This window comes from Schistocerca piceifrons, chromosome 2, assembly GCF_021461385.2.
Source record: "Schistocerca piceifrons isolate TAMUIC-IGC-003096 chromosome 2, iqSchPice1.1, whole genome shotgun sequence".
Lineage (NCBI taxonomy): Eukaryota > Metazoa > Arthropoda > Insecta > Orthoptera > Acrididae > Schistocerca > Schistocerca piceifrons.
Window position 1 is genome coordinate 757156812 of NC_060139.1, and position 12639 is coordinate 757169450.

Below are 12639 nucleotides of genomic sequence, written 5' to 3' on the forward strand. Positions count from 1 at the left end.
CGATAGTAATGGTCGTCAAAATGAACAAGAACTGACTCAGATGTTTCATAAACTAATTCTGTAATATGCATATAAATGAAAAAGTGAAGGTATACTGTGTGCATAATTGATGGGCATGCTGCACAGTTAAATTGTAGGTAAACAATAAATAAAGATCAATGCAAAAAAGCAATAGCATCGAGGACTCCTCGAGGCAAAGGATCTTTCTGTAAAAAATGACAGCTACTAACGTTTGAAAATAAAAATCAGTGAGTGGAGACTGAATTGATATGGCACGTAATGCGTCAAGAAGGCCAGATCACCAGTCAGTGGTGGAAGAAGACATCAGAGGCAACAGACGGAGGGGAAGACCACAGCTGCGATGGATTGAGAGAATCAGAGAGAATGCGAGTATGATGGGACTAGCTGGAGCAGAATATGTGGACTAAAGAAGATGTAGGAGGCTGACTGGTGAGACCAAAGAATGACTAGAGTTGTGTGGCCAATCTAGTAAGAAAGAAAAAATTAATGAAAATTTGTGTTTGGAACACAGCTCTTTGAGGGTATGAAACACTGACAATAAATGAAATTATTAGAAGCCTTTGAAGGAATGGCAAAAAGTAAAGAGTGTAGGGCCACGCCTAGATAGGTGTATGTAAAGGCAGATTGTCAATAATGTGGGATACAGCAATTATGCTGAAATGAAGAAAGCTATCAGGAATAAGAGTGCTGCATCAACTTATTATCAGCTTCTATGTGGGACCGATGACCGTAGCAGTCTGGTCCCTTTAATCCCACAAACCAACCAGGTTATATGACCAAAACACCACACTCGTGTTCCATATCAGATAATTAACATTCTGTCTGTAATTTATGTATCTAAATAAACTGTCATGCTGAACTTTCCATACACAGCTATAAATATCGGGTGCATAGAATTATAAAGTCCAGCTACTCACAGAAGTCCAGTGTGGGCTGTAATTGTCGTATGACAGCAGACCTTGGTAGCTATTCTAATGCATTAGTGGGGAACTGCTTTATGCTGGAAAAAATTCAAATTTTGGCCACCACATGCAAACCTGTGCTTTGAATGCAAGAAAGACGTATAGAAATGTTCCGTATGTATTTGACAATAATGGGACATTGGTAGAAAAGGTCAAAGAAGTGTGAAAGACAAATGTTGATTTCATTATTAGCCACTTCTTACACAATTTGTTCAATATGAGCACCAGAGACTACGATGAAATGCTGCATTTGTAAAACGGTGTGATTAACAGTTGCTTGCAACAGCTCCGGTGGAATCTGAGCAACATTTTCCTGTATACTGGCTTTCAGATAAGGTAGAGACCGTAATTGCCCCCGGTAAATGCGTTCATTTAGATATCCCCAGAACCAAAGTGTCACCTGGTTTTAGATTAGGTGGTCTTGCAGGCCATGCATCTGGATGACCTTTGGAGATAATACATTCGTGGAAGGTTACATTAAACAGATCTTTCACTAGGTGAGTAACATGAGATGTTCCCCACAGTTGCGCTCTTCCAAAACAGGAATTACATGCCGTACAAGGTCTCAGTAACATGCAAATGTCACAGTACTCCTGACAAGCTTTCTGGAAGTATACACTTCAAAGAAGAACGGATTGAGAATAAAAGCGTTTGTGAGTCCACACTACACAATCACATAAGGCGAGTGCAATGGCTCTTCATGCGCAATATGCATTTTAACAGTATCCCAAATTTGGCAGATCTGTGTATTCAGTGAACCCTGTAGTGTAAAATGTGCCTCATCATCACTCCCTTCACCAGGGAAGACGAATGGAATATTCCAGAATTTGAAACACGAACAGCTGCTAGCATGGGTTTCTTAGAAGCAACTCAAATCGCTTGATACGGGCAAGTCTTCAGGTCCAGATTGTATACCGATTAGGTTCCTTTAAGATTACGCTGATACAATAGCTCCCTACTTAGCAATCATATGCAACTGCTCGCTTCCGATCGATCTGTACCTACAGATTGGAAAATTGTCCAGATCGCACCAGTGTTTAAGAAGGGTAGTAGGAGTAATCCATCAAACTACAGACCTATATCATTGACGTCGGTTTGCAGTAGGGTTTTGGAGCATATACTGTATTCAAACATTGTGAATCACCTCGAAGGGAACGATCTATTGATACGTAATCAGCATGGTTTCAGAAAACATCATTCTTGTGCAACGCAGCTAGCTCTTTATTCGCACGAAGTAATGGCCACTATCAACAGGGATCTCAAGTTGATTCCGTATTTCTAGATTTCCGGAAAGCAAGCGACTTCTAATCCAGCTGCGGGCCTATGGGGTATCGTCTCAGTTGTGTGACTGGATTCGTGATTTCCTGTCAGGGAGGTCGCAGTTCGTAGTAATAGACTGCAAATCATCGAGTAAAACTGAAGTGATATCAGGTGTTCCCCAGGGAAGCATCCTGGGACCTCTGCTGTTCCTGATCTATATAAATGACCTGGGTGACAATCTGAACAGTTCTCTTAGGTTGTTCACAGATGATTCAGTAATTTACCGTCTAGTAAGGTCATCTGAAGACCAGTATCAGTTGCAAAGCGATTTAGAAAAGATTGCTGTATGGTGTGGCAGGTGGCAGTTGATGCTAAATAATGAAAAGTGTGAGGTGAACCACATGAGTTCCAAAAGGAATCCGTTGGAATTCGATTACTCGATAAATAGTACAATTCTTAAGGCTGTCAATTCAACTAAGTGCCTGAGTGTTAAAATTACGAACAACTTTAGTTGGAAAGACCACATAGATAATATTTTGGGGAAGGCGAGCCAAAGGTTGCGTTTCATTGGCAGGACACTTAGAAGATGCAACAAGTCCACTAAAGAGACAGCTTACACTACACTCGTTCATCCTCTGTTAGAATATTGCTGCGCGGTGTGGGATCCTTACCTGGTGGGAGTGACAGAGTGCATCGAAAGTGTGCAAAAAAGGGCAGCTCATTTTGTATTATCACGTAATAGGGGAGAGAGTGTGGCAGATATGATACGCGAGTTGGGACGGAAGTCATTAAAGCAAAGACGTTTTTCGTCGCGGCGAAATCTATTTACGAAATTTCAGTCACCAACTTTCTCTTCTGAATGCGAATGTAGGAATGATCATCAAAATAAAAAAAGAGAAATCAGAGCTCGAACAGAAAGGTTTAGGTGTTCGTTTTTCCTGCGCGCTTTTTGGGAGTGGAATGGTAGAGAGATAGTATGATTGTGGTTCGATGAACCCTCTGCCAAGCACTTAAATGTGAATTGCAGAGTAATGATGTAGATGTACAGCGCGCTGTTTCTCACGCACTGTCTTGTCAAATGCAGTCAAAAGAACCTCATACTTTATAGTAAAGAGTAGCCTGAGATCATCATAAAATTATGGAATAGAAAAAAATTTTTGCTGCTAACAGCAGCCTGCAGCTGATCTTTTATTGGCCCCAGTGGTTGGCTCTATTGGTACATAAACACATACCACAGATCGAGCAGGTCACAGTCTGTAGGTGTTGTAGCAGTTATATGGAGTGGTGGTGTTTTTTGGCAATGGTGTTGAGTCCTCCCTCCTCGTACCTAGCTTGCGGAGGGGGGTTAGGAATCTTGCAGTGCTGTGTAATGTAGATAGGTTATAGGTTGCTGGTAGTGGCTGATTAACTTGTCTTCTTCTGCGGACCCATTCCTTGAACGATGAAGACAGTACAGATGTTTAGTTGAGGAACTTCAGTTGTTATCTGCATTGGTTGAGAATGGGGCATCAGGACAGCCAGTCAGAAGTCGCCAAAGGGTGATGCTGGTTTTCCTGTAGTCTGAGGTGAGACAGACTGTAGTGGTCCCTGAAATGGGATGGTGAGAGCTGGCAGCACCTGACCCAGATGGTGCAAGTACAGCTGATTTCATTGGTAGAACATTTGGTACCAGTATGTTGCAGCTACCGCCATCTGATGAACTATTATGGATGTCTGTATCCATGTGGCTCAGAATTTGCATACTGTATTTACTCGAATACTTGGGTTGCACCTTAACAGGAAGGGCATAAAACTTCTCTGCAGAAAAATGTGGAAATGCTGCATGAAAGTACCAAAAAAATAAATTACTCACCTAGAACAGTTCAACCTTCAGTACCTCAGCAAACACCACCATATGCAGCAGCTCAACTTTCCAAAATTACTGCAACAACTCAACTCCCAACAGTGGACCCACTATTAACAGCATTAGCAAATTCACCATCATCAGCGAATCCAAGAGAGCCAACACCTGTGGCAGCATTACCAGGATTAATTGCTGACTCAACAGAGATTTCACCAAGGGCAGCAAAACCTGAATCAACTGAAGAAAAGTCATCCTCATCAGAAGTGGTTGCAACAGTAGTACTTGCATCAACAAATAATGTTGCTCCAATGGTCATTCAAGAAATCACTCCAGAATCCAGAATAGACCTACCAACAATTTCAGAAGAAGATCAGGGGATATCATCACTCCCACAAGCAGAAGAGGCTTTCCCAGCATCACCTCAGGAAGATATACTGGCATCAAGAATAGTTCCAGAGCCAAAAGATGAAGCATCATCAGCACCCAGAGTATCATTTGCAGCTGTTGCAGAACCATCAGAGCAGCTAACAGACAAGGATTCTTCACCAACACAAGGAGAAGTGCCGCCTGCAAGGAGGAGGATACAGAGGTACAAAAAAGCCGCAGTTCATAGTGAGGATTTTTTATGGTATCATCACAAGGAAAGGAGAATTGTATCATAACTACATCTCCAAGTAAGCCTAATGTTAATACTTTAAGGGAGACTAACCCAATCAACCACCTCAAATCTCCAGCCAGTGCTAATAAATTTGCTGTTTACCATCAGAACATTCAAGACTTACTAAGTAAACTAGATGAGCTATCCATTAACATTTTAGATAAGGACTTTATTAATAATGCCGATGTAATCTGTTTTAGTGAACACTTTATGAAACTTGGTTGTGACACACTGCAACTGAATAACTATAGCCTAGGAGCTCTTTACTGTAGACATTCTTTAGGTAAGGGTGGAGTGGTGATTTATGTTAAGAACAAAATAGCTTATAGATCTTTAGACTTGAGTGAATACTGTATTGATCAACTTTGTGGAGTTGTAATCTGTACTGATTTCTCTGAAATTACTGTCCTTTCATTTTATAGGGCTCCTGCAGGCAAAATCTGTATTTTCTAAAACAGTTAGAATCTCTGTTAACTCATCTCTTTTCAGAAACAAAAGATATTATAATTGTAGGCGATTTTAATGTTGACTTTCTTACAGATAACGTGGGAAGAAATGATTTGTCACATTTAATGAGCTCTTTTAACTTAACGGCACTGGTGGATTTTCCCACTAGAGTCACAGCTAATTCTACAAGTCGAATTGACAACATCTTTTTAGACAGCAGTAGAATTCTAAACATGGCTGTAAAACGTATATTGAATGGGCTCTCAGATCATGATGGTCAACTACTTTAAATTGATAATGTTAGCCCTCTTTGCAAGAACAATTCCCGCAGTAAAACTTTCAGAGTAATTAACACACAGTCTATCAATAGCTTCTGTAATTCCCAACAAGAAATAGACTGGGACCAGATTGAGCTCTTTGACAATGTTAATGACAAGTACAATGCTTTTCTAAATGAATTTATCTGCCTATTTGAAGCGGCCTTTCCTAAAAGGACTGTCAAATCCAAACACGAGACCTACTCTAAAAAAAACTGGCTAACTCTGGGCATTAAAACGTCTTGCAGGAGGAAAAGGAATCTGTATGCCTCACTCAAATCCAGTTATAGTGTAGAAAAGGAAAACATTACTAACTATACTGCTCTGTTCTTAAAAAAGTTCTAATAAGGGCAAAGAGTATTTCTATAAAATCAGAAATTGATGTCTCCAATAACAAAATTAAAAACATATGGCGCGTAATGAAAAGGGAAGCAGGTAAAATCCCTGCTGCAGAAAAAACAATAGAAATTTAAACAAATGATACCATTCATGACAATGTTGAAATAATCACTGACATTTTTAACAACCACTTTCTGGCAGTACGAACTGGAAAAACTTCTTCTGTTAATAAAGCCATATTATCCCTTCAAAAAGCTATTAATGAAAAAACAAAGTAGATTTAAGTGTCTCCTGTCAGTGCATGAAATTGAGAATATAATTAGAGATATGAAGAGCAAGAATTCTGTTGGCATAGATGGTATCTCTTCAAGATTACCGAAGGAGTGCTATAAGCCAATAAGCAAAATACTGTGCCACATATTCAATGAATCCATCCAGCACGGGATTGTTCCTGAGAGACTAAAGTATGCTATTGTCAAACCTCTCTTTAAAAGAGGCGATAAAGCCGACATTACCAACTATCGACCTATCTCCCCTTTAACAACCTTTTCCAAAATTCTTGAGAAATTGGTTCAGAAAAGACTTATTGAATACCTCATGCATTATAAGGTATTAAACAATAGCCAGTTCGGATTTCAATGGGGTGTATCAACAGAACAAGCTATTTTTTCCTTCACCCATCAAGTCTTTGAGTCTTTTAATAATAAATTATCTCCTATTGGTATCTTCTGTGACCTTTCTAAGGCCTTTGATAGTGTTAATCATGAAATCCTCTTAGCAAAAGCTGGATATTATGGTATAAGTGGCTCAGTTGGCTCATGGATTAAATCCTACTTAGCTGGAAGAAAGCAGAAGGTCATGTTGAACGACTCTGAGGGGTACTCTCTGTCATCTAGCTGGGGCTCTATTGGCTGTGGTGTTCCTCAGGGCTCTGTACTTGGCCCCCTTCTCTTCCTCATCTTTATCAATGAGCTTCCCTTGCATACTAGCTTTAAAACTCACTTTACTCTTTTTGCTGATGACACCTCTATCCTCATCAACAAAACTACCAACCTCAATCTTGAGGAATCGGCCAATATTGTCTTTAGTGAAGTATGTAATTGGTTTTGAATAATGGATTATCACTAAATGTTAATAAGACCTAGTTTGTGCATTTCCAAGTAAGGAAAAAAGTTGAGGATCAATTAATGGTAGTGAGTTACTACAAGCTGAGTCAACCAAGTTTCTGGGTGTACACATTGACAACAGTCTAAAATGGTCTGAACATATTTTACACCCCCACAAAAAACTCAGCTCAGCAACATTTGCTGTTCATATTATTTCCACTGTATGTGACTGAGAAACCACAAAAACTGCTTACTTTAGTTATTTCCATGCATTATTGCTGTATGGCATAGTTTTCTGGGGTAATCAGCCACTATCAAAAAAAATATTCATTGTCCAAAAGAGAGCTATTAGGATTCTGAGCGGAGTCCAGCCTAAACATTCTTGTAGGAACCTTTTCAGAAAATTAGGGATACTGACAACTGCATGCCAATATATCATCTACTCCTTGTTATGTTTCATTGGTAAAAAAGGGCAATCGTACAGAACCAATGATTCATACCATACCCACAATACCAGGAGGAAGATGGACCTCCATTATGAATAAAAAACCTTACTATTGTACAAAAAGGAGTCCATTACATGAGCTTGCAAGGTGTTCAATGCCCTCCCACCATCACTGAAATTACTTATCCACGAGCTTCCCAAATTTAAACAACAGCTCAAACAGTATTTATTAGATAATTCCTTCTATTCCGTAGAAGAATATATCAGTAGAGTTAACTGTAATTGATTTTTTCATTTACTAATTTGATGTGCTATTGTGCATTATGATACAATCATTGTTAACATTACTGTGTCTTTCATTTAGCTATTAAGATGGATCATATTTTTTAATGTAATTTTTATACCTATTAATGTGTGTTTTGTCTTATACCAGATATCCTCTTGCAAGAGGTACTTTTATGTATTCCTTTTGTATTATTTGTAATAATTCTGACACATCCTACATCCATTCGAATGCCTCGCAGTATTGGATTTATGGGATATAAATAAATAAATGAGCCGCACCTGAAAAACGAGACTCGAAATCAAGGAAAAAAAATTTCCCGAATCTAAGCCGCATCTGAAATTTGAGACTCGAAATTCAAGGGGAGAGAAAAGTTCAGACCGCACCTCCAAATCGAAACAAAGTTCGTCCATTGTAACATGAGACACAATTTAAGTCGAATGGATGAAGATACAGCTACAGTAATTTGGTTCGAGTTGTAAGCTTAGCAGTTAAGCTTTACCCTGTAGCCATTGGTATGAGCCAGGTGCTCCGTCCGTATTTATTCGGGTACCCTTTCTGTTTCACGTGCTTCGTCTGGTTTGAATCGATTGCTTATTTTGCTTTGATCTGATAAGTGCCGTTCTCTTTGTTATAGGTGTTTACGTCGCCCTAAGATGAAAATGCATCATTGAACTATGTCATGCATTGTTTGTCACATTCTGATAATGAGTGTTTACGACCTGTCGCCGCTCGCGGCATGGCTTGCTTTTGTGCGCACTACCGCCGCTTACAATAGAAAAAAAGAGAGGAATTGTCTTATTAGCGAAACAATGGCAAGAGACTGCTTTTTGTTGTTACTTACACTGCTGCTTTCTTTGATAATGATCAAAAGAACCAAATAATAGACTGCGTGTGACAGATGATGTTCTGAACGAGAGTTTAGCGAAAATTTTTCTCCGTTTGAAAATCTTTCAGACGCCTCTTTAGTACATTAGATTCTGCGCAGAAATTAGAGTCATCTTAGATTTTAAAATCTAGTCAGTTGCCGTGCTTCATTTCTGACTGTATCACTATTCAGCATAAGAATAATACGAATATAAACATGACATGATATGTATATTCTTCCGCGTTTGCTGTTGTCTCACTATAGTTTCGTAGTTTATTAGGCAGATAGGATTCAAATGAGATAGCAGCAAACAGGAAGGAATACATGGCATAATGTTTACATACGTATTATTCTTATGGTGAAGAGAATACAGCATGTGATTCACGATTCATAAAAGTTTCTATTAGTAACCATCTCTTGTCACAGGTAGGAAAAAATTCAGAACGTAGAGTTGGTCATACTGACACACATCCCAGTCAGTCTTGCCAGTCGGATTTTCGTAGTAGATTTTTAGTGATGACTTCAAATGCGTAGTGTGTGTTGTTGTTGTTGTCTTCAGTCCGTAGACTGGTTTGATGAAGCTCTCCACGCTTTTTTATCCTGTGCAATGCGGAGTAGCAATACTTATAAAATAAGAATGAAAATAACATCGAAATTAAACGCTGAAATTTAAAACATTCTGAATCAGTATCACTGGATTCTTTGTTGCTCATTTCTTCATACAGAGCATTGTCTTCCGTACCATCTAGTGCATTGGATATCGAACATTTTTTAAATGCTTGTTGAACAGTCTGATTTGGAACACGCTTCCATGCTTCATAAATCCATTGTCACACTTGCGACAGACATGCGCGTTTTACACGTCCTGTTGGTGTCAGTTGTCTCGCTTTTCGAAAGCCAGTCTGTGTACATGCATTTAAGCTTGTTCTTAAATGGTTTATTCAAACAGATGTCAAGTGGTTGCAGAATTGACGTCATCCCACCTGGAATTACTGCCACGTCCGTTTTGCTTTCCTCTAATTCTCGTTTTTCTGCAGGCGTTGTATGGCCTGTGTACGTATCTATTGCCAACAGACTGCGCAAACCAGAGATTACTTGCGTAAACCAAGCAGTGCGCCAGGACGAAGATTCCACATACGCCTAATCCATTCCAGCAACATGTCCTCCGAAAACCACCCAGTTTCGTTTGTTCGTACAATTACAGTTTTTGGAAACACTTCCGATTTCGGTAAAGTCTTTCGCTTGAAAACTGTGAATGGGGGTAAATTATGTCCATCTGCTGTGCAAGCAAGCATGACGGACATCCGCTGTTTTTCACCCCCTGATGAAAGAACACTTATGTCTTTCTTTACTATGGCGTCAACCGTATAATTTGACGGCATGTCAAAATATACGGGACTTTGGTCAGCATTTCCTATCTGACCAAGAAGGTATTACTTTTTCCGTGCGCCGCCTAATTATGAAATGCTGAAATTCCACAAGCTTTTCTTAATAATTTTTCGGCAGCTTCTGTGCAAACGGAAGTTCGCCTCCGAAGTGAAAAACCCCAGGGCTTCATAAACAGATTAATTCAGCTGCGACTAGACTTAAAATTTTCGATTTTTTGCTCTCTAGCAATTTCATGTGTCTTTAATTTTTATAATTTCGGCGTTTACAGGCAGGAATTCCTGACGCTGTTCCTTAACAAATGCATTTAAAATTATTTCTAGTGCATGATATCAGCCACACTTTGACCCACAAAATGCTTTCCTGCTACTTGAACATTCAAATAATTTGTCTCTCTGCAGTCGCCATCGCCTGACGTTGCTCTCATCAGTCCCGTAACGCGGACCTGCAACGCGATTAGAACTTTGTTCAGCAAAAGAAATAACTCCCCTTTTGAATTTGGCACTATAATGGAAGCGCTTCAATATGATTCACTTACACCAACAAGCACTTCACAAAATTCCACGAAGCAATAGGTGCCGCTACGTGAAATCTTAATGAGACCCAGCGTATCAACTCGTGCGACAATCCTAGATCCTTGTGCATTGTTGGTGTTTTGTGTAAAGAAATATATTTTTGTTGCTACGAATATTTGAAAGGCTGCTACATTCGAAGATGAGCAATACGGAATTTCTTTTTACTTCGTTGGATAACATATGAAAATGCAGGCGTCGAAATTCAGGGCGGAGAAAAAAGCTCGTCTTCTACCTTTTTTTTAAATTTATTTACTGACTCAGAGGTTTTGGTGCCAATATTTTTCTTTGTGCCTGCTAAGCATGCCTGTGTAGCGCTACATACACTACTGGCCATTAAAATTGCTACACCAAGAAGAAATGCAGATGATAAATTGGTATTCATTGGACAAATATATTATACTAGAGCTGACTTGTGACAACATTCTCACGCAATATGGGTGCATAGATCCTGAGAAATCAGTCCCAGAACAACCACCTCTGGCCATAATAACGGCCTCGATACGCCTGGGAACTGAATCAAACGGAGCTTGGATGGCGTGCACAGGTACAGCTGCCCATGCAGCAATACCACAGTTCATCAAGCGTCGTGACTGGCATATTGTGGCGAGCCAGTTGCTCGGCCACCATTGACCAGACGTTTTCAGTTGGTGAGAGATCTGGAGAATGTGCTGGCCAGGTCAGCAGTCGAACATTTTCTGTATCCAGAAAGGCCCGTACAGTACCTGGAACATGTGGTTGTGCATTATCCTGCTGAAATGTAGGAATTCGCAGGGATTGATGAAGGGTAGAGCCACGGGTCATAACACAACTGAAATATAACGTCCACTGTTCAAAGTGCCATCAACGCGAACAAGAGGTGACCGAGACGTGTAACCAATGGCACCCCAAACCATCACGCCGTGTGATACGCCAGTATGGCGATGACGAATACACGCTTCCAATGTGCGTTCACCATGATGTCGCCAAACACGGATGCTATAAACAGAACATGGATTCATCCGAAAAACTTGACGTTTTGCCAGTCGTGCACCCAGGTTCGTCGTTGAGTACACCATCGCAGGACTCCTGTCTGTAATGCAGCGTCAAGGGTAACCGCAGCCATGGTCTCCGAGCTGATAGTCCATGCAGCTGCAAACGTCGTCAAACTGTTTGTGCAGATGTTTGTTGTCTTGCAAATGTCCCCATCTGTTGACTCAGGGATCGAGACATGGCTGCACGATCCGTTACAGCCATACGGATAAGATGCCTGTCATCTCGACTGCTGGTGATACGAGGCCGTTGGGATCCAGCACGGCGTTCCGCATTGCCCTCCTGAACCCACCGAGTCCATATTCTGCTAACAGTCATTGGATCTCGACCAACGCGAGCAGCGATACGATAAACCGCAATTGCGATAGGCTACAATCCGACCTTTATCAAAGTCGGAAATGTGATGGTCCTCCTTACACGAGGCATCACAACAACGTTTCACCAGGCAACGCCGGTCAACTGCTATTTGTGTATGAGAAATCGGTTGGAAACTTTCCTCATGTCAGCACGTTGTAGGTGTCGCCACCGGCGCCAACCTTGTGTGAATGTTCTGAAAAGCTAATCATTTGCATATCACAGCATCTTCTTCCTGTCGGTAAAATTTTGGGTCTATAGCACGTCATCTTCATGGTGTAGCAATTTTAATGGCCAGTAGTGTATATTCGACGGCAGAAGTTAGTTGTGGCGGCACTTTCAACATTCTTCAGAACTTCCGCTTACTTTGCACACGATTCTAAACCACAGGCGGTTTTTTGGATTACAAAAACCGGAAAAAAGTGCGACTTAGATTCGAGTAAATACGGTAATAATACCAGAGTGCTAACCCAGAATAATGTGGTGTTGGTGTGTCAGTGTAATGGCAGTAACAACAGATTAAGGAGTATCCCAACGCAGGTGACTGTGAAGGAGCTTCACTGGACTCCTGCCATTGACGGGTGTTGCTCTACAGCGAAATCAGAATGGAGATGTTCTCACAATTGTGTGGGCTCTAGCCTCGAGGAAAAACTGAGGATAGCACTAGTTTATGGTTCTACATCTACGGAGTATACTTCTGATACCACAATCTGTTTCCTCCTTTTCCTGTTCCAGTTATGAATGCT

At 40.6% G+C, this 12639-nt stretch overlaps 1 protein-coding gene across 1 annotated transcript; it reads left to right on the forward strand.

The window, feature by feature from the left end:
* Positions 1–4058: 4058 nt before the first annotated feature.
* LOC124775832 (eukaryotic translation initiation factor 4 gamma 1-like) lies at positions 4059–4748 on the forward strand. The gene has a single exon (XM_047250665.1). It carries the CDS (start codon positions 4059–4061, stop codon positions 4746–4748), a length of 690 nt encoding a protein of 229 aa, XP_047106621.1.
* Positions 4749–12639: the final 7891 nt, after the last annotated feature.